The sequence below is a fragment of the Amblyraja radiata genome, chromosome 6, assembly GCF_010909765.2.
Source record: "Amblyraja radiata isolate CabotCenter1 chromosome 6, sAmbRad1.1.pri, whole genome shotgun sequence".
Taxonomy (NCBI): domain Eukaryota; kingdom Metazoa; phylum Chordata; class Chondrichthyes; order Rajiformes; family Rajidae; genus Amblyraja; species Amblyraja radiata.
Window position 1 is genome coordinate 1,461,615 of NC_045961.1, and position 20,292 is coordinate 1,481,906.

The 20,292-nt window shown below is 45.3% G+C and overlaps 1 protein-coding gene across 1 annotated transcript; it reads right to left on the reverse strand.

The window, feature by feature from the left end:
• Positions 1-2,029: 2,029 nt before the first annotated feature.
• Positions 2,030-19,249, reverse strand: LOC116974674 (NACHT, LRR and PYD domains-containing protein 3-like). The gene is given in 15 exon segments (XM_033023391.1): positions 2,030-2,159; positions 2,306-2,476; positions 2,759-2,788; positions 2,790-2,921; positions 3,113-3,283; positions 5,058-5,228; positions 5,413-5,583; positions 5,711-5,881; positions 6,029-6,199; positions 10,759-10,845; positions 11,627-12,498; positions 14,804-15,006; positions 15,100-15,561; positions 15,683-16,612; positions 18,958-19,249. Coding segments are annotated over 15 exon segments (4,164 nt in total).
• Between the last annotated feature and the right edge of the window lie 1,043 nt (positions 19,250-20,292).

Here is a 20,292-nt window from a genome sequence, read left to right on the forward strand (position 1 = left end):
GGAGTGGGGAGTGAGGGGCGGGGGTGTGTTATGGAGGGGAGTGAGGGGCGGGGGTGTGTTATGGAGGGGAGTGAGGGGCGGGGGTGTGTTATGGAGGGGAGTGAGTGTGTTATGGAGGGGAGTGAGGGGAGGGGGTGTGTTATGGAGTGGGGAGTGAGGGGTGGGGGTGTGTTATGGAGGGGAGTGAGGGGTGGGGGTGTGTTATGGAGGGGAGTGAGGGGCGGGGGTGTGTTATGGAGTGGGGAGTGAGGGGTGGGGCTGTTGTGGAAGGGAGGGATGTGTGGACATTGAGGGAATGATTAATACTGGAGGAGGTATATCGTCAATGACATGGGGCAGTGAGACAGGTAAGTCCGGGGCTAGTAGACCTGTACATCGTGGGGATCGGCACGGCAGTGGGGGAGAGGTTACAGTAATACTCGTGACCCGTGACCGGCAGGTCATGTATGATCAGTTCACTGGAGATCACCTCTCCTACCCGCCCTCTCCCCCTTGCCCTCTCCACCCGCCTATCTCCCTATTGCCCTCTCCCTATTGCCCTCTCCCCATTGCCCCTTCCCCCCGCCCTCTCCCCATTGCCCCTTCCCCCCGCCCTCTCCCCATTGCCCCTTCCCCCCGCCCTCTCCCCATTGCCCCTTCCCCCCGCCCTCTCCCCATTGCCCCTTCCCCCCGCCCTCTCCCTCATTGCCCTCTCCCCGTTGCCCACTTCCCATTTCCACCTCCCCCCCCTCCCTTTCCCCCCGCCCTCTCCCTATTATATCAGAGTGATTGTAGGACAAAAGTATGGAGGAGAGAAGGAACTGCCAAAGATCCAAAGCATACCAGCTCATCTGTGAAACGGTGGTGGGGGTGTTATGGCCTGGGTATGTTTGGCTGATGAAAGTATTGACTCGCTTATCTTCAATGATGATACAACAGCTGATGGTAGTAACATAATGAATTCTGAAATGTATAGATATATCATATCAGCTCAAGTTCAAACACATGCCTGAAAACTCATTGGCCGGCGGTGCATTCTACAGCAAGACAATGATTCCAAACTTACTGCTAAAGCAAGAAATTAGTTTTTCAAAGCCAAGAAATGGTCAATTCTTTTAATTTTTTTAATTTTATTTATTAGAAGTGAGTACAATGCATTGGTACAAAAACGATGTTAACATATTACATTCTCTGTACAACTTCCCTTTTTTTAAGAGAGAAGTGAGAAAGGAGAGAAGAAAAAGAGGTTGTGAAAAGTGAAGAATAGATTAGTGAGCGTGAGTGAAAAACCAATAAGGAAAAAGTGAAGGAAAAGGAATAAGTGATCTGAAACCAATTGAGCATGCCTTTTATACGCTGAAGAGAAAACTGAAGGGGACCAGCCCCCAAAACAAGCATTAGCTAAAGATGGCTACAAAACAGGCCTGGTGGAGCATTGCCAGAGAAGACACCCAGCAATTGGTGATGTCCATGAATCGTAGACTTCAAGCAGTTATTGCATGCAACGGATATGCAACAGAATACTAAACATGACTACTTAATTTACATGACATTGCCGTATCCCAAATACCATGGTGCCCTGAAAGGGGGAGATTCTGTATAAACACTGCTTTAAGATATACATGGTGAAACAAAAATGTATAAGAATCGTCTTTATTAAAATCTGACAATATGCACTTTAACCATGTGTTTTTTTTCTGTTAAAAATCTCAAATTGTGGAGTACAGAGGCAAAAAAATCAATGATGGGTCTTTGTCCCAAACATTATGGAGGGCACGGTAAACTAAACGTAGCTGTCTCAGAGCTGGTTCACTGATGTATGGTGCAATTGGAGTACCTTCTTTACTTCTATGCTATTTTGAAAGGAAGGTTTAAATTCTATCGTAATTTGAAGCATATCACAGATATTCATCAAAGTGTTAAATTGGAGACCCGCTGCAATATGGTCATGGTGCGTATGAATGAGATACAAAACGCACTTCTATACGTTCAGCTAAAGATCAGAAGAAACACCCATTGCATCCATTCCAGACTTCTGTTCATTGCTCGTTCAGCAAGATGGCCCAGATTGGTCTGAGGACAAGTTTGTTTCCAGGCTGACATCCTTCATTACGCGAGCTGCACTGAGAGTGCTGATGAAGTCCTCTCGGATCGAATCAGTGAGTCCAATGCGGCCAAGTCTACAACAGTGAGAGAGAGAGAGACAGAGATATATATATATATTAGTGGAGAGGGAGAGAGTCTCAGCACCAGTTTTAAGTAACAATTCTGCAATAGTAAGAAACAGGGCAACACAGTCATGTGATGCCTCTCACATTCTACCTACCCTAGCTTCTCTATTTTGCATTCTGGATTCACCAGGGCTGCATTCAACGCTTTAATTCCAGAATCTCCCAATTTATTATCATTCAGGTACAACCCCGTCAGAGAGTCGTTTGTGGTGATGGCAGCTGCGAGATCCTCGGTACAGGACTGCGTGAGACCATTATTATTCAATCTATTGATCATAGGAGCAAATGTTCATCACTATTATAAAGAAAGACATGTTTATATATTGAACCTTTAATAATTGAACTTTTAATAATTCCCACGTTATATCATAATTGTAGATTCTTAGTCATATTGCATGGAAACAGATGCTTCGGGCAACTTGCCCATGCCGACCATAATACACTTGTCCCACCATTCAGTGTTTGGGCCATGTCCCTCAAACCTTTCCTATCTAAATTAGGGCGTTAGAGATCGCCCAGATCTACAGTATACTTAGTCAGCTGCTTACCGCAGTTCCTGGATGTTACATTCTGTGTCCTTCAGACAGCACTCGCACCCCTGCATCTCCCAGTTTATTATCACCCAGTGACAGTTCGGTCAATGAAGGTGTGGTGCTGAGAGCAGACGCCAGATCCTGAGCACAAGATGCTGTGAGGTGATTACTACTTAGACTGGAGGAGACATAGAGGAAAGACAAAATTAAACACGTTTTAAAAAGAAAATAAAGTAGGTGATTGAGTTTGATACACGGAATTGTTGTCGAAGAGAAGAGTCACACAATATATACTCTACTGCCTTTAGACATTAAATATCTGAATGATTAAGGGTTTATTGCAATCTTCCACTATTCAATCTGACTCACCCCAACTCCTGGATGTTACAGTCCGAATCTCTGAGAGCCACAGACAACATTTTTACTCCCGAATCTCCCAGCGTATTCTCACCGAGATCCAGTTGCGTCAGCGAAATGTTTGCATTCAGAGTGGAGGCAATATCTCGTGCACTGGAGTCGGTAAGTTGGTTGTTGTTCAGACTAAAGCGACATATAAAATAAAGATTATGAAGGCAAGAATATCACTATGCGCGGCATCAATCAAGCTACAACCTGGAACATTATAATATGTGCATAAAGCTGGATTAACTCAACGGGACAGGCAGCATCTCTGGAGGGAAGAATGGGTGACGTTTTGGATCGAAACCCTTCTTCAGACTAGTCGGGGGAAAGCAAAACGAGAGATATAGACGATGATGTTGAGAGATAATGAAAATGAATGCAAGATATGCAAAAAGGCAACTATGATAAAATAAACAGGCCATTGTTACCTGTTTGTTGGGTGAAAACGAAAAGCTGGTGCAACGTGGTTGGCGGGGCGGGAAGGGGTGGGAGGGTGGAGAGAGTGGGAATTCCTGGTTACAGAATATTCAGACAACTGCACTGTAGCTGCCCAGGCGAAATATGTGATACTGTTCTTCCAATTTGCGATTATCCTTACTCTGACAATGGAGGAGACAGAGGACAGAAATGTCTCTGTGGGAAAGGGAAGGATAATTAGAGTGTTCAGCAACCGGGAGATTAGATAGGTCTAGGCGGTCGAGCGAAGGTGTTCAGCGAAAGGATCACCAAATCTATGTTTGGTCTCGCCGATGTATAAGACTCCGGAACTTGAACAACGGGTGCAGTAGATGAGGTTGGAGGAGGTGCAATTGTACCTCTGCGTTGAAAGGACAGCCGGAGTCCCTGTGTAGAATCGCGGGAAGATGTATAGGGACATGATTTGTATCTCCTGCGGTTGCAGGGGATGGTACTTATGGAGGGAGTTGTTTGGGTGGGCATGGAAGGGTTAACCAGCGAGCTGCGGATGGAATGGTCTCTGCGGAAAGCGGGAGGGGGTGGAGATGTGAAAATGTGACTGGTGTTGGGTTACCGTTGGAAGCGGCGAAAATGTCGGAGGATTATGTGTTGTATGCGACAGCTGATGGTGTGAAAGGCAAGGACCAGGAAAGCTGTGTCACTGTTGCGACTAGGGGGAGAGGGAGCAAGGACGGAGCTGTGGGTTACCTAGCACACAGAAGTGAGGGCCTCATCCACGATGAGAGGGGGTAACCGCCTTTCCCAAAAGACTTCAGAATTAAGGGACAGAAGTTTAGGGGTAACATGAGGGGGAACTTCTTTACTCAGAGAGTGGTAGCGGTGTGGAATGAGCTTCCAGTGGAAGTGCTGGAGGCAGGTTCGTTGGTATCATTTAAAAATAAATTGGATAGGCATATGGATGAGAAGGGAATGGAGGGTTATGGTATGAGTGCAGGCAGGTGGGACTAAGGGTAAAAAAGTTGTTCGGCACGGACTTGTAGGGCCGAGATGGCCTGTTTCCGTGCTGTAATTGTTATATGGTTATATGGTTTATATGGCATCTCGGCATTCCCTCGCTCTCCATCCTTGGCCCACCCAACTCGCACCAGCTTCTCGTTTTTACCCTATAAACAAATAACAATGGCCTGCTTCCTTCATCATCGTTACTTTTTTGCCTACCTTTCATTCATTATTTTTGTCTCTCCACTCCTTCATCTATATCTTTCATTTCCCTTTCCCGTGATTAATCTGAAGAAGGGTCTCGACCAGAAACATCACACAAACCTGGTCTCCATGAATGCTGTCTGTCCCGCTGAGTTACTCCAGATTGTGTGTCCATCTTCGGTTTAAATCAGCATCTGCAGTTCCTTCCTACATATATTGGCTTGGTAAGACTTATACATAACTTATACATAAACGTTATTATAGTTATCAGAATCATCCGTAATCTACTTACCTCAATTTCTGTATTTTACAATCGGGATCCATGAGGGCTCTAGACAACACTTTTACTCCTGAGTCCCCCAAGTAGTTCTCACCCAAATTCAGTTTAGTCAGCGAGGGGGTTGCACAGAGAGCGTCGGCGAGATCCTCGGCACAAGAGTCAGTGAGGCCGTTGTCTTCTACTCTAGTGTGATAAAATAAAAATAAATAATCGGATTATTAAATGAAAGACATGAATATTGGTAAAGTTCGTGCGAATTATTGACGTCTTATTATTACACAATAGAGGATAGGACTATGGAGACTTATTCAGCCTATAATTTCAGAGGAGCTTGTGAATTTCTAATATCATGCGGGCAGGCACATACCTCAGTTCCTGTATTTGACAATCTGAGTCGCTCAGAGCCGTAGTCAGTCGTTTCATTCCCCGATCTCCCAGCTTATTATGACCTAGGTCCAGTTCCTTCAGCGAACGGCTTCTACGAAGAACGGTAGCGAGTTTCTCGGCTGGAGAACATGTGAAACCGTTGTTCTTCAGACTGGGAATAAAATAAATAACAGCAGAAGAAACAAAGAGGCAAATAGAAAGATTGCTAAATTTGGTTCAAACAGATGCCGAGTTACATAGCAATCAGGTACGTCATTGGATCTCTGAGAATGTCCTACCACAATTTCTGTATTGTACAATCCGTCTCTACCAGAGCGGCAGACACGAGCTCCACTCCAGTATCTCCTAGTTCATTATCACCCAAGTCAACCTCCGTCAGTGAGCGATTTGTGCAGAGAGCGCAGGCGAGTTCCTCAGCACAAGCAGAAGTGAGATCATTCTTATTCAGGCTGATGGTGGAAACGTAAGCAGAAAAAAATCAGAATGGGATGTCGGGAAGGTTACACAATGGGTTATTGATTATGATAGTTGGCCGGTTAAAGGTTAGCGCTGGGCCATACTGTTTTATGATATCTCATTTACGATCGCGTACTTACCGTAGTTTTTGTAGTTTGCACTCGCGGCGCCCCAGAGCCGCAGACAATAGTTTTACTCCGCATTCCCCTAGTTTGTCATAACCCAGCTCCAGCTCCTTCAGCGGCGAGGTTGCAGTGGTAAGCGAGACCAGATCTTCAGCACAGCAATGTGTAAGATTATTATCTGCAAGTCTGAAGTGCAAAATAAACAAAGTGAGAGCGGAAAAATAAAGAGTGCCGAGTGCGGGACAGGAAAGAGAGCAACGGAATTATTATGAACAAAGTATACATTATAAAAGAGAATCACTAAGAACTTTTGAGTCATATATAACAGCGACAGCCCTTTCGACCCACCTACACCACATCGACCTCGTTTTCACATCTACGATCGCTCTATCTGAAAGGGTTCACCCGAAAACCCCAGAAATTTTCGAACTCATGTTCCCAAGTCGCCATTATTTCTTGTAATATGACCTGCCTCACCTGGAAGCTTGATTCCTATACCTACCACACTCTGAGTGAAAAATGGCTCACTCTTTCCTGTTACATTGTTGCCCTCTCATATTAACGCTATGCCCATCGGTTTTTCATTTCCCTTCCCGTCGGAAATAAAACTTTGTAGCTTCACCCTGTTTTGTTCGCCTCATGACATTATACACTTGCATAAGATCACCAGTGAACATCCAAGAAATAAAGACAGCCTGACGACCCTTTCCCTGTAGCTATGGACCTCGAATCCTGCCTACATCATCACGAATTTTCCCACATTCCAAAGACGTGTTGGTTTGCAGGGCAATTGACTTCTGTAAATTGTCCCCAGAGTGTAGGATGTAAATAATCTACCCGAAGATTTTTGGTCGGGTCGGACTCGATGGCCGATGTCGCAGTAAATGGCGGGGCTTGAGGAAGTGAAGTAGTTCAGAGCGATCTTGCAGCACAGCTTCATAGTTCCATGAAAGTTGCGTCAAAAGTTTCACAAGTAAAGCAGCAGCATTTTTGCAAGGAGGCTGACTGCAGGGTAAAGATTCAACTAGGATGCCATGAGGATGGGAAGCAGAGCAACAGGTCAGCAAATAGATGGGTTGACGCGGAAGTGGATTATAAGGCATGACATTATCTATGGAAGGACAGGCAGGAAGAGGTTCATGGTTATGTGGAGAATGAAGGACTGAAGTATGTTTACTTCAATGCAAGGCCTATTGTGCGTAGAAGCTCATGAACCTCGTCACTGGACCAATGCCTGGAATGATGATATCGTGGCCAATGTATAAATTTGGTTGCAAGAGGGACGTGATTGGCAGTTGTGCATGCCTGGGATTCGATGTTTTAGATGGCTACAAAGGAGACGATGCTTTATAGTTCCGGTAGAATATAACGGCGGTCAGCAGTGATGGCCTACTGGAGGGTACATCTACTGAAGCATTCTGCATTCATGTCAACAATAAGAAAGGAGCAATGACTTCAATGGTATTATATTACTTGCCACCCAACAGTTAGTGAGAGATGGGTGATCAGATAGGCGGACAGATTAAGGAAGGATGCTAGAACCATCGGTTTGATATAGTGGGTGAATTTAACTGCCCCAATATTGACTGGGGCATACACGGCTCAAGAGGATTAGACGGGCAAAAATATGTAAGCCGTATCTAAATTTTCCTTAAACAGACTGAGGGTATTTCGACTTGGCGAGGGATCATACTGGATCTTGTATTGGGAAACGGGACTGTTATGTGTCTGATGTTAGAAACATAGAAACATAGAAAATAGGTGCAGAAATATGCCATCCAAAATAAGTTCCCCTTACCGTCTTTCCCCCCATATCCCTTGATTCACTTCGCAATACGAGCTAAATCTAACTCTCTCTTGAAAACTCTCTCTTGCGGTGGAAGATGAATTTTGGATATAGTGTTCAATACTCCCTAATTTACCTTGCATTTCCGCTGACTAGTCTGAAGGAGGGTCTCGACCCGAAATGTTACCCATTCCTTCTCTCCAGAGATGTTGCCTGTCCCGCTGAGTTTCTCCAGCATTTTGTGTCTACCTTTCCTGAGTTCAAATACAGTTTTGTATGGGGAGACATCGGGATGTTGGAGTATGTTACTTAATAGGGGCAAGGCAGTTTACCGCTCAAGGATAAAGGAGGGAATATATGTTTTGAGTCGGAGAACGTATATGAGCAAACTCGTCGAAGGTAGGCTCATGGAGAGCAGGGAGTAGAAAATACGAATATGTAAGGCCAGTTTCAAATCGAGCGGGCGTTAATGCTTAGGGTCTTCAAAAGCATTAAACTCCCCGGTGCCTAATAGTACCTATCTCAGGTTATTGAAGAAACAACACGGGACATTGTGGGGACATTAAGAACGATTCTTGGTTCTGTTCAGGCCACAAGTGAGAGCCCAGCCGACTGAATAATTATCATCGCGTTTCTATTGTTTAAGAAGGAAAGTAAAAAGGAATCCAGGGAACCATAGGACTATGAGTCCGAACTCAGGGCTAGTGAAATTGCAGGAGAGATTTCCTGGAGATAGGATTTACTATCATTGGGAGAGAATTCGGTAATTAGGCATAGGTAGCTCAGGTTTGTAAGGGCATGCCGTGCGTCTACTTAATTAGAGCAAGGCAGATGTTTTATGTCACTGGGCTGGAGCTTAGGAGGGTAGACAATCAGAACTGAGGTTTTGAGGAGCTGATAAAGCAGGTTGATGAAAGTAGGCCAGTAGATGTTGTACATGTGGACTTCGGTAAGGATTTTGATGAACTGTCTACGATACCACCTACTTTGGTGTCATCTGCAAACATTCTAATAATGTCTTGTCATTCTTATTCAAATCGATGGTCTATAATACAATGGGTGCAGCACTTGCCCCCTATACACATGCGTCCTCAGAGACATCCAGTCCAAAAAGTAGACTTACACCACTACCCTCTGCTTTCTTCCATGAAGTCAATTCTCTATTCCATTATCTAGCTCTCCTTGCATACCAGCTGACCCAATCGTCCCGAGCAGCATACCATGCGGAATCTAATCATAGGTCTAGCTGAAGTCCACCTGAACAAAATCCACAGCTTTGCAGTCATCAGTCCTTTTGGTTATGTTTTTAAAAAGCTCAATCAAATCCGGAAGATACGATCGTCCATGTTGAACACAACGCTGAATCACCCTATCAGCCTAATTCTGTCCAAATACATTGACATGCCTTAGAGATCCTTCGGAACGATCTTCAGTAATTTATTTACCACTGATGTAGAGATGACTGGTCTATAGTTCCAGGCATTTTCTCACAATTCTTATTAAGTAAATGCACAACACAAGTCAAACTCCAGTCGCCCCGCACCCCACCCGAGCCTAACCATGACACATGATTCTCAGCAAGGGTTCAAGTCTTGTAAGATTGAAGGAGGAATAAAACAAGCGAAAATGAGCGAAGGATAAAAAGAAGAAAGAGTGAATTAACAGAGAAATAAGAGTGAGCGTGGGGGTAAATAGAGAAGTGAGAGACAAAAGAAAGGTAGGCGGTGTTCCTAGTGAACAATAGAGTAAGGACATGCTCGGATAGCAATTGAGAGATGGATTAGAGAAAGCGTCAAGTTCAAGTTCAAGTGAGTTTATTGTCATGTGTCCCTGTATAGGACAATGAAATTCTTGCTTTGCTTAAGCACGAATTTCATTGACCTATACAGGGACTTGTCGAGAGGAATAGAGCCAGAGGCACAATTAAACTATAACAAGACAGAGCAGGAGAAACAGCACGAGATGGTTGGGAAGGTGAGAATGGGGAAAAGAGAAGATACATTGTGACGCGTGGGGGCAATACAGTAAAATGAAACAGGTTGGTGGTGGGAAATGAGAGAGACAGAAGAAACGGAAATAATGGTGAGAATGCAACAGTGAAAATGGAAATGGGGGGGGGGATACAGAATAGACCAAGAGAAATAAGTTCGAAGTTTAAGAGAAAGAAACGGTAGTGAGAATAATAAACAGAGCTGAGCAGAAAAGGTAACAAGGCAGGTAATTAGTGTGGAAGTCGGAGGGGAGAGAATGAAGAGGAACGGAGAGAAGGAGACGTGAGCAACGGATAAATGGCAGGGAATTATTCATGGGAATGAGAAGAGAGATGAAATAAAAATGATAAATGGGAAGGAGAAGAAGGAGGCATATGAGAGGAGCAAGAGAAGTCGGAGAAAGATTGGATTCAATTAAAAACGAATGTGATTACAATCAAAACTAGGAAATCTTTGAAAGAGAAAAATAAAGGGAATGCGCATAGAGATAAAAATAAGAAGCATGAATGGAGATCATAAATAGAAATGAGAAAAAGGGAAAGACACAGCGAGTAGAGAATACGAACAGGAGAGAAAAGACATAGAGATGGAAGCTAGAGAGAAAAGACGAAAGAATGAAAAACGAGGAGCAAAAGAAAAAAATAAAGAGATAAAGGGAAGACTGGGGACGAAATACGGGATATATGGGTAAAATAATGAACAGTAGAGGAGACAAAACGAGAAAGAATAATAGTACAGCAGAGGGAAAGAAAGACCTAAAAGATATCTGTAAACAGAATGGATAAAGGAACATTTAAAGGAAATAGTAAATTAAATGAAGTATGAAAAGCAGGATAAAATAAAATTAAAATAATACAATATTGTGGCAGAGTGGAAGCACATTGATTTACATCGGCTCGCACATTAATACATTTAGCTACTGAAATATCCACTCACGCAACACACACGGTCTCACAACCAGTTCTTACCCGACAGTTTGTGTTTTTGACTTGGAGTCAGTCAGTATCTTCGACAGTATTTTTATTCCAGAATCTCCCAGGTTATTTCCTTCTAACCTGAACGCATATAGACAAATGTTGTGAAATAATTATGAAGGACTAATAGATCGGGTGATTGCACAGATTAATAGATTAAAGATTAATAGAACATGACGTCTGTCGTTAACATAACAAATGTGGCTGTACATTCAGTTCAATTAAAATTATACTTATGAAGAAAAGATTTAAATGCTTTTATCGAATACGTTTAATTGCATCTCCGTCGTACAGGATTCACTGGCCATCTCAAATATACTCCGTAGTGGTGGCAGTCATGATCGCAGATGACCATGTAATATATATTAGAAGTATTAGCGATAAAATTACAGTTTAAACCACTCAGTGAATGCAAGGTCTTGTTCGTGAATTTGCGTTAGGAATAAGTCTGTCCCTAACCCCGAAATATATAGTTTGAAGCTAAATTGCAGGTAAACCGGTACCATAGAGTAATTTCGATCGATATGTTAGTATTGGGTCTCAATTGCCATTAAATGCGTTATTCATAGAAAGCAAGGGAACATAGTGAATAGCACGTGCTGTGTGTAACTGTGACTCCATTTGCCTTAATTAGTATGTGTTTATTTGTGAATGCTTCCTTTTCGTGAGAAATAAAACGCCTTCCCCATTAAGAATTGTAGAAACCACTAACTAGAATCAGTACACGGAGAATACTGCCAAATTCGGTACCCTAGTTTATTTGTAGTGCAGTGTTTCACAGGCAAAATAAATAAAGAAAGTGATATTATGAAAGTATTGCTGTAGATTTCGATAATAATGAAATAAAGAAATAAAAATTCACCTCAAGACTTGGCACTTGTGTAGTACCGCCTCAAGACGCAGCATCCCTTCGTATTGAATGCAGCAATTGCGAAGATCAAGCTCGTTTATTGTGCGACAGAGTCCAATGGCGTGCGAAAGCACTGCACAGTCAATTGGTGTGGGTGATAATGCCTTCTTTGCATCCGCATCTCCAAATGTAAGTCTTGGTACTGATCCCAATGTGACTTGTGCAACTGCAGGATTCTGAGACTCAAACAGATAGTGCAATGTGTTTAACAGATTCATTTTGCCCCTTTCACTCCATGAGCTTCCAATCTGATTATCCACGTTCTCCTTCACCCAATCAATCACTTGGTGGATGCTTTCCTCAGGAAATTGACCCACAAACTCCATCAGCGGTTTAGATGAACCTGGGGAGGAGAGGCCAGCAACGAAACGGAGAAATACCTCAAATCGCCCATCTTTCGCGCTGTGGGCTTCAGTGAGGCGTTTCTTGATATCCCCTGGATATGGACATAGGAATAGTGCGAGTGTGGCTACAAACTCCTGGATCGTGAGGTGCGGGAAGGTGTACACCATCCGAGAGCCAGTGGTAACTGTCTCCGGAAGTTCCACCAAGAACCCGGACAAAACCTGGGAAGGCTGTAGATTGTGCTTCATCAAAGCTTCATTTTGAAACACAATTTTCTTCTCAGACACTCCGATGAAGGCCATCTGACCAACTCTCAATAACACGTCACAAACATTCTTAGTCACTGAGCTGTGTTTTTTCAAGATGTTGTAAACATAGTAGGAATACAGTTGGGTAATTGTCTTGGGTATTAGCTTCAGGTCTCTGCCTTTATGCATGAAGAAAGGGCCCAGTGTAAGTCCCAAGATAATAATAATAATCTTTATTGTCATTGTACATTTAAGACAACGAAATTCTGTTGGAGCAGTCCTCCAGCTGCACAGGAATAAAAGTATAAAAATACAATTAAAAAAAAAAAGAACTATTAAAAAATTTAACTATAACCATAAACATACAGGAGTATTGGCGGGTGTGTGAGAGAGAGGGGGGGGATCAGTGTGGGAGGGGGATAGAGTTCAGTAGTGTCACAGCTCTATGGTAGAAGCTGTTTTTCAGTCTTGTCGTGCGGGCGCTCAGTATCCTGTATCGTCTTCCTGAGGGCAGAAGGGTGAAGAGACAGTGTCCAGGGTGTGTGCTGTCTCTAAGGATGCCCTTGACCCTCCGGATGCAGCGGGTCCGGTAGATGTCCTCCAGACTGGGGAGCTGGGTGCCAGTGATCCTCTCAGCAGTCTTGATGACGCGTTGGAGAACTTTCCTGTTCTCTGCGGTACAGCCAGAGTACCATACTGTGATGCAGTATGTAAGAACTGACTCAATGGCTGACCTGTAGAAGCTCACCAGCAGCTGTTGTGGGAGACGTGCCCTCTTCAAGCACCTCAGGAAGTGAAGCCTTTGAAGTCCTTTCTTGGCCGTCGCCGTGGTGTTGACGGTCCAGGTCAGGTCGTGGCTGATGTTGACCCCGAGGTACCTGATGTTCTGCACAGCCTCCACTGTCTCGCCGTTAATGGTGATGGGCTGATGGACGAAGGTCTTCGGTCTCCTCCTGAAGTCCAGGATCATCTCCTTTGTTTTTTTTGCGTTGAGGATCAGGTTGTTCTCACGGCTCCAGCTCACCAGGTTCTCTACCTCTGTCCTGTAGGCGGCCTCGTTGTTACTCGTGATCCTGCCTACCACGATGGTGTCATCTGCAAACTTAAATATGGTGTTGGCCTCGTGGGTGGGTTTGCAGTCGAGAGTGTAGAGGGAGAAGAGGAAGGGGCTCAACACACAGCCCTGTGGTGCACCGATGTTCAAGGTGATGCTGGAGGAGACCTGCCTCACCATGCGCACAGTCTGTGGTCGGCCGGTGAGAAAGTCCAGGACCCAGCTGCTCAGGTGTGTGTTGAGGCCCAGGTGGTCCAGCTTAGTGACTAGTTTATGGGGGTGGATGGTGTTAAAGGCGGAGCTATAATCTATGAATAGCATCCGCACATAACTGTCCCGCTGGTCAAGGTGTGTCAGGGTGGAGTGGAGGGCCAGTGACACTGCGTCCTCCGTCGACCTGTTTGCCCTATAGGCAAATTGGTGGTGGTCTAAGGAGGGGGGGATGCTGTTCTTCAAGTGTCCCAATACCAGACGTTCGAAGCACTTCATCACCACCGGTGTCAGCGCCACTGGCCGATAGTCATTGAGGGACCTGATGGCTGATTGTTTTGGCACAGGGATGATTGTGGCTGTCTTGAGGCATGTGGGGACGGAGGCCTGCAGCAGGGATGTGTTAAACAGGTCCGTGAGCACCGCAGTCAGCTCCCCTGCGCAGTGCTTCAGAACCCGCCCTGGTACTCCGTCAGGTCGGGTGGCCTTGTTGGGGTTGATGTGCTGCAGGGTCCGTCTCACGTCGTGGGGGCTCAGAGTCAGCACCGGTGGTGAGGGTCCCTGCTGTGCCCGTGTGTTGTCACTGCTGTCGGTGCAATCAAACCTGGCAAAGAAACAGTTCAGGTCGTCAGGGAGGGATGAGCTTTGTGCGTGTGTGGAGCTGTTGTAGCCGGTGATGGTTCTGATGCCCTGCCACACGCGTCGAGAGTCTGAGCTGTTAAAATGCTCCTCGATACGCTTCGTGTAGCGGTGCTTTGCTTCCCTGATGCCCTTCCTCAGACTGGACCTTGCTGTTCTGTAGGCCTCTGCATCACCTGAGTGGAAAGCTGCATCCCGGGCCTTCAGCAGACCAGTTACAGTGCCATTCATCCATGGCTTATGGTTGGGGAGTGTCAGTATTGTCCTCTGTGTGGTGACACTGTTCATACAGAAGGTGATGTAATCCAATACTGATGAGGTGTAGGTGTTGAGGTCTGTGTGGTTGTTGTGAGTGGCAGCCTGTTTAAAGATGTCCCAATCAGTGTACTCAAAGCAGTTCTGTAGCCTGTCCATGGCTCCTTCTGGCCAGACCATGATGGTGCGAACTGTTGGCTTTGTCCTTGCAATGAGGGGTCTGTATGCAGGTGTTAAGTACAGACTGATGTGATCGGATCGGCCAAGATGGGGGCAGGGGGACGCTTTGTAGCTCTTGGCGATGTTGCAGTAGACCTGGTCCAAGATATTATTTCCTCTGGTCGGAAAATCAATAAACTGGTGAAATGTTGGCATTACAGTCTTCAGCTTGGCGTGATTGAAGTCTCCTGCTATTAAAAACACGCCGTCTGGGTGGTTGTTTTTCAGCTGGTGGATAGCATCATGCAGACTAGCCAGTGCTAATTTAGCGTTAGCTTGCGGTGGTATGTAAACAGCAGTGAGGAACACCACTGTAAACTCCCTTGGCAGATAAAACGGTCTACATTTCACTGTAATAAACTCTAAGTCCGGGGAGCAAAAAGTCTCAACAATGTCAGTGGTGGTGCACCATGAGTTACACACATATATGCACACACCACCGCCTTTATCCTTACCGGAGTCAGCTGTTCGGTCTGCTCGATAAACAGTCCGACCTGCTAGCTCAATAGCAGCGTCAGGGATGTTCGGATTCAGCCAGGTTTCGGTAAAGAAGAAAGCACAGCTACTTATCCTGTTTGAGTGAAGCCTCAGTCTGAGTTTGTCGATCTTATTGACAATGGACTGGGCGTTCGCTATAAACAGGCTGGGCAAAGCTGGTCGGTCCGGTGAGCTCCTCAGCCTAACGTGGATGCCGGCCCGCTTGCCCCGCTTTTGCTTCCTCCCCCGTCTTTCCCGTCTCCGTCCCCGTCTGTCCCGCTTGCTGCCGCACTTGCTGCTTCGGCTCGTTGTCCAGGCAGGCACCGTTGTGCGGAGAAGCTCCTCCACTATAGCAGGTGGAGGGGGTGGAATGTAGGTTGTACTCCGAATGTTCAAGATGCGCATTCGGTTATAAGTTATGTTCGCTATGTTCGTTCCCACTTGAAGGGAAAGGCTCACAGTGCAGCAAGTAAACATTAAAAAAAACACGAAAAACACTAAAAACCGGCAACTAGAGGGAGAGCTCCGGGCCGCTGCGACTGTGCGCGCCGCCATCTTTACTGCAGCAGTATGAGGGGTTGTAGCTCATGGTGTATAGGATCTCGTTCTCCTTCACGTGTTTGAAAACAGCTTCTGCCACCGCCCGATCTCTAAAAAAACGGTTGAAATATTCCTTCCTTTGCTCACCTACAAATCCCAGGATTTCAACCCAAACATTAATGTCCGCTTGTTCTAGTAAATTTAGTGAGGCCGGGCGTGTGGTCAACAGCACTGAACATCCTGGGAGCAACTTGCGCTGGATTAAGCTATACACTATATCAGAGACTTCACACGGCCACTCGGGATCGAAGCACGTGTGTTTGGGCTCTGTCACTGCCCCTCTGTCAGCGAAATCAATAAAACCATTGAATTCATCAAAACCATCAAAGATAAACAACAAAGTTGGATTCTTCCAAAGCTCTTCCAGAAGTGTCGCCAGGTAAGGATAGGAATTTAATATCAAATCTTTCAACGTCACTTTGCTCCTTATGCTATTCAGGTCGCGGAATTTAAAACTAAAAACAAATTGGAAGTATGGGTAGATGGTTCCTGTCGCCCAATCATGAATTATCTTCTGCACTAATGTTGTTTTACCAATGCCTGGGACTCCACAGGCAACCGCTGAACACCCCGTATTAAGTACCACAGCATCGCTAGTTGACCTCTCCATCAAACGCATTTCCCCAGTAAAACTGCTCCGAAATAACTGATCAATTCGTATCTTTTCCAATTCTCTCTGGAGATGCTGTTCTCGACATTCTTCGTGTTCTTTCCCGCGTGACAAGAGTTCGTGTTCCACGAGCTTCCACTGACGTAATGGAGAAATAGTTGTCAGTTCAGTATATCGGTCACCCAGCTGCGAAATCTCAATCTTCTCCGACGTCAGGATTGTTTTCAATTCAAGCATCTCACTTAGTACCCGGAGGTTTTCTTTGTGTTTCATCTGAACATCTTTGATGAGACAAAACAGAGATTTACCACATCGATGGCTTGTAAATTACAATGCTATTTTAAGGCTGTGGCGGGACCAATGGCAGATAATATTACTCCTAGTCATTGGTACTCAACTGGTCGTTAATTGTAATATTGCTTTTAAGCAAGGATTTGAGGATAAGAGCAGGAAGGTGCTGCTGCAGTTGTACAGGGTCTTGGTGAGACCACACCTGGAGTATTACGTACAGTTTTGGTCTCCAAATCTGAGGAAGGACATTATTGCCATAGAGAGAGTGCAGAGAAGGTTCACCAGACTGATTCCTGGGATGCCAGGACTTTCTTATGAAGAAAGACTGGATAGACTCGGATTGTACTCGCTAGAATTTAGGAGATTGAGGGGGGCTCTTATAGAAACTTACAAAATTCTCAAGGGATTGGACAGGCTAGATGCAGGAAGATTGTTCCCGATGTTGGGGAAGTCCAGGACAAGGGGTCACAGCTTAAGGATAGAGGGGAAATCCTTTAGAACCGAGATGAGAAAAACATTTTTAACGCAGAGAGTGCTGAATCTCAGGAACTCTCTGCCACCGAAGGTAGTTGAGGCCAGTTCATTGGCTATATTTAAGAGGGAGTTAGACGTGGCCCTTGTGGCTAGAGGGATCAGGGGGTATGGAGAGAAGGCAGGTACGGGATACTGAGATTGATGATCAGCCATGATCATATTGAATGGCGGTGCAGGCTCGAAGGGCCAAATAGCCTACTCCTGCACCTATTTTCTATGTTTCTATGTTTCTATATAGCAACATTTTTATAAAGGTTTTGTTCTCCAATTGATAAATGCCCACACATCTTATTCTATGCTTTTTTTTCTCAAATATCTGTCTCCTTCACTTGCTTTATTCTATTCCCTCCTGTCGTTCTCGACTAGGCGGATCCCTCTGCAGGTCTTCATATTCACCACTAACGCTTAATTTCACACGTCTAACCTCTACTGCCTTTTCTATTCTACTTTACACTGTAATTTCTGCTTGTTTCTTCCGAAAATACCATTCACGTCTGTACAGACCCTCTCAGCTCACGCTGCACACCGCTTACCCAGCTTCACCAAGCCCCTTCTACTCCTTCTCCACTCAGCTTCCTCTTCCACTCGCTCACACACCTATATCGTTCAACTAGACTTCACTAATTGCACCCACTACATTATCTCGTCTTCTCATATCTATCTCCATTTCTCTTTCTATGCCCGCATTCTTCTTATCCTTTTCCATTCTCCCCTCCTTCATAGAGCATCCCTCCTCTTTGAATTTAATTTTGTCCTACATTTAGCCCTAAGATTTATCCATAAACTCGTTCCCTATCTCCCATATATTTATACCCCCTTCTAATCTTCACGCCAGACTCCACCCCGTGCCGCCCATTTCCTTTGATCTCCACCACATCCCACACAGTTCTAGATCTGTGCTCCCACTCTCGCCTGCCCCTTCTGCCTATTCCTTAATGACCCTCAATGGAGCACAGATGGCACTGCAGTGATGTTGCTTGAAATGCTACATTCCGCCGCGCTCTTCGCATAATTATCCGTTACAGATGAGACTATAAAAATTAAAAGGAATAACAGAAGATGCTAGAACAATTATGTACCAACGCAAAAACAAAAACTACTCTGCAGATCAGACAGCAACTGTGGAAATTTGTGATGAATGGACTCCGATATGAACCAGGAACTCCTTTTCTCGTTCATAAACGTTCATAAATCCGCGAAGAGTTTCCAATATTTTTCTGTTACCATTATTTCTATCATCGATTATTTGACAATCGACATGAAATTCTGCTGGCGTATGGCCGATAATGTAAAACATGCAGATAATACTGGAATGAATGAACTAAACCACGGGATTGATGCCACGAAAGGTGAAGGGAAATTCTTCAAAGCGCTCCTATTTGGCATATTTGGAGATGATTAGCTCCATGTCTGATTGACGCCCTTTAGGGACATTTTATCCCTCTTGGTCATGGAAGGAAAAGCATTATTGTTTATTGGTAAACGGCAGCGCTTACAATGTAAGTGGTCCTTGCCCTGACAGTTTAAAATATACGGGAGAGTTTAATCTGAGCTGTTGGCGGAGTCAGCAGGAGACAGAGCAGGTGGGAAGCGGCTGTTAAACGGGAAACATAGAAACATAGAAAATAGGTGCAGGAGTAGGCCATTCGGCCCTTCGAGCCTGCACCGCCATTCGATATGATCATGGCTGATCATTCAACTCAGTATCCCATCCCTGCCTTCTGTCCATACCCCCTGATCCATTTAGCCACAAGGGCCACATCTAACTCCCTCTTAAATATAGCCTGTGATCGGGGCAAACCTTTTTCAGCTACTACCTCGACGGAGATGTAATTTTTCTCCCTGTCACATCTTCGTCCCCCCTGCGACATAACACCGTGGAATGGTCTGGCCTTTCCTGGAGACCGGCCCGGAGCTTCAAGCTGCGGGCGAGGCGCGGACTTATCATCGCGGATACTGTGATCCTTTGCAGAGGAATGCCAGTGAAGGGGCTCCGTACCCTGGGGCCTGTGAACTATAGCACCGTGAAGCTGCGGTCTACGGTAAGAAGAGGCCGAGTCAGGAGCTCCATGCAACGGAGTGTTCCGATCCATCCCGACGCCGGAGTTTCGATCATCCCGACGCGAGGGCTTGGACATCGGACCGTCGGCAGCTGTACTACGGGGAGTTCAAAGGCTCTGACCACGGGTGAACAAATGAGGAAGTTGAATGAACTGTATTGCCTTCCATCAGAGTGAAGAATGTGGATTCCAATGTGTGGTTTGCGGTTGTAGTGCGGTTGCGGTGCCTTTGCGGTTGCAGTTCCTAAACTGCGGAACAGCATCCCTCTTCCCATCAGAACTGCCCCCTCCATCGACTCTTTTAAGTCGAGACTTAAAACTCATCTTTACTATCAAGCCTTTCTTGACGTCCTCTGAATGAGGGCTATGTGTATGTATTTATGTATGTATCTATGAACCAATGTTGTATAACGTTAGTACCTCCACCAATGTAAAGTACTTTGGTCAACGAGAGTTGTTTTTTAAATGTGCTATAGAAATAAAAGTGACTTGACTTGACTTGACACTCTGGTGGATGATTATGTTAAGTTTTATTTTATGTGGCTGTGTGTCTTGTTGTTTTTCACATAGTATGGTGGCATGATAACTCAAATTTCACTGTACCTTAATTGGTGCATGTGACAAAAAAGGTGAACTTGAACATCAACTGAACTTCGACAGAGGAGCGGCAGTTAAAGGGGCGAGTGCGGGGATTCGCTGCTACAAGTTAAACCCCGGGTGAGTTGTTTTACACTGTTTTTCAGTGCCGGAGTTTTATAAGCCAGACAGGAACAGCCTGAAACACTTAACTTGACTTCAAGGTCGGTAGAGGAGCGGAGGTTGAAGGAGCGAGTGCGGGTATTGGCTGCAACATGTCAATTAATGGATTGATTAACACTTAAAAGTAGGGCCTGGTCCAGCGGCGTGGTCTGTTGGGAGTGGCCTTGTTGATGTGAAGTGCCTGTGGAGGTGAAGTGTGAGTTTTTGGCTGGTGCCTTGGGAGGTAAAGTGTGAATCTTTGACACAAGAGTCTTCGGCGAGGAGGCTGATGCGAGCAGTCTACATTTAAATCGTATTTGCGTGTGTTCCGATATTTA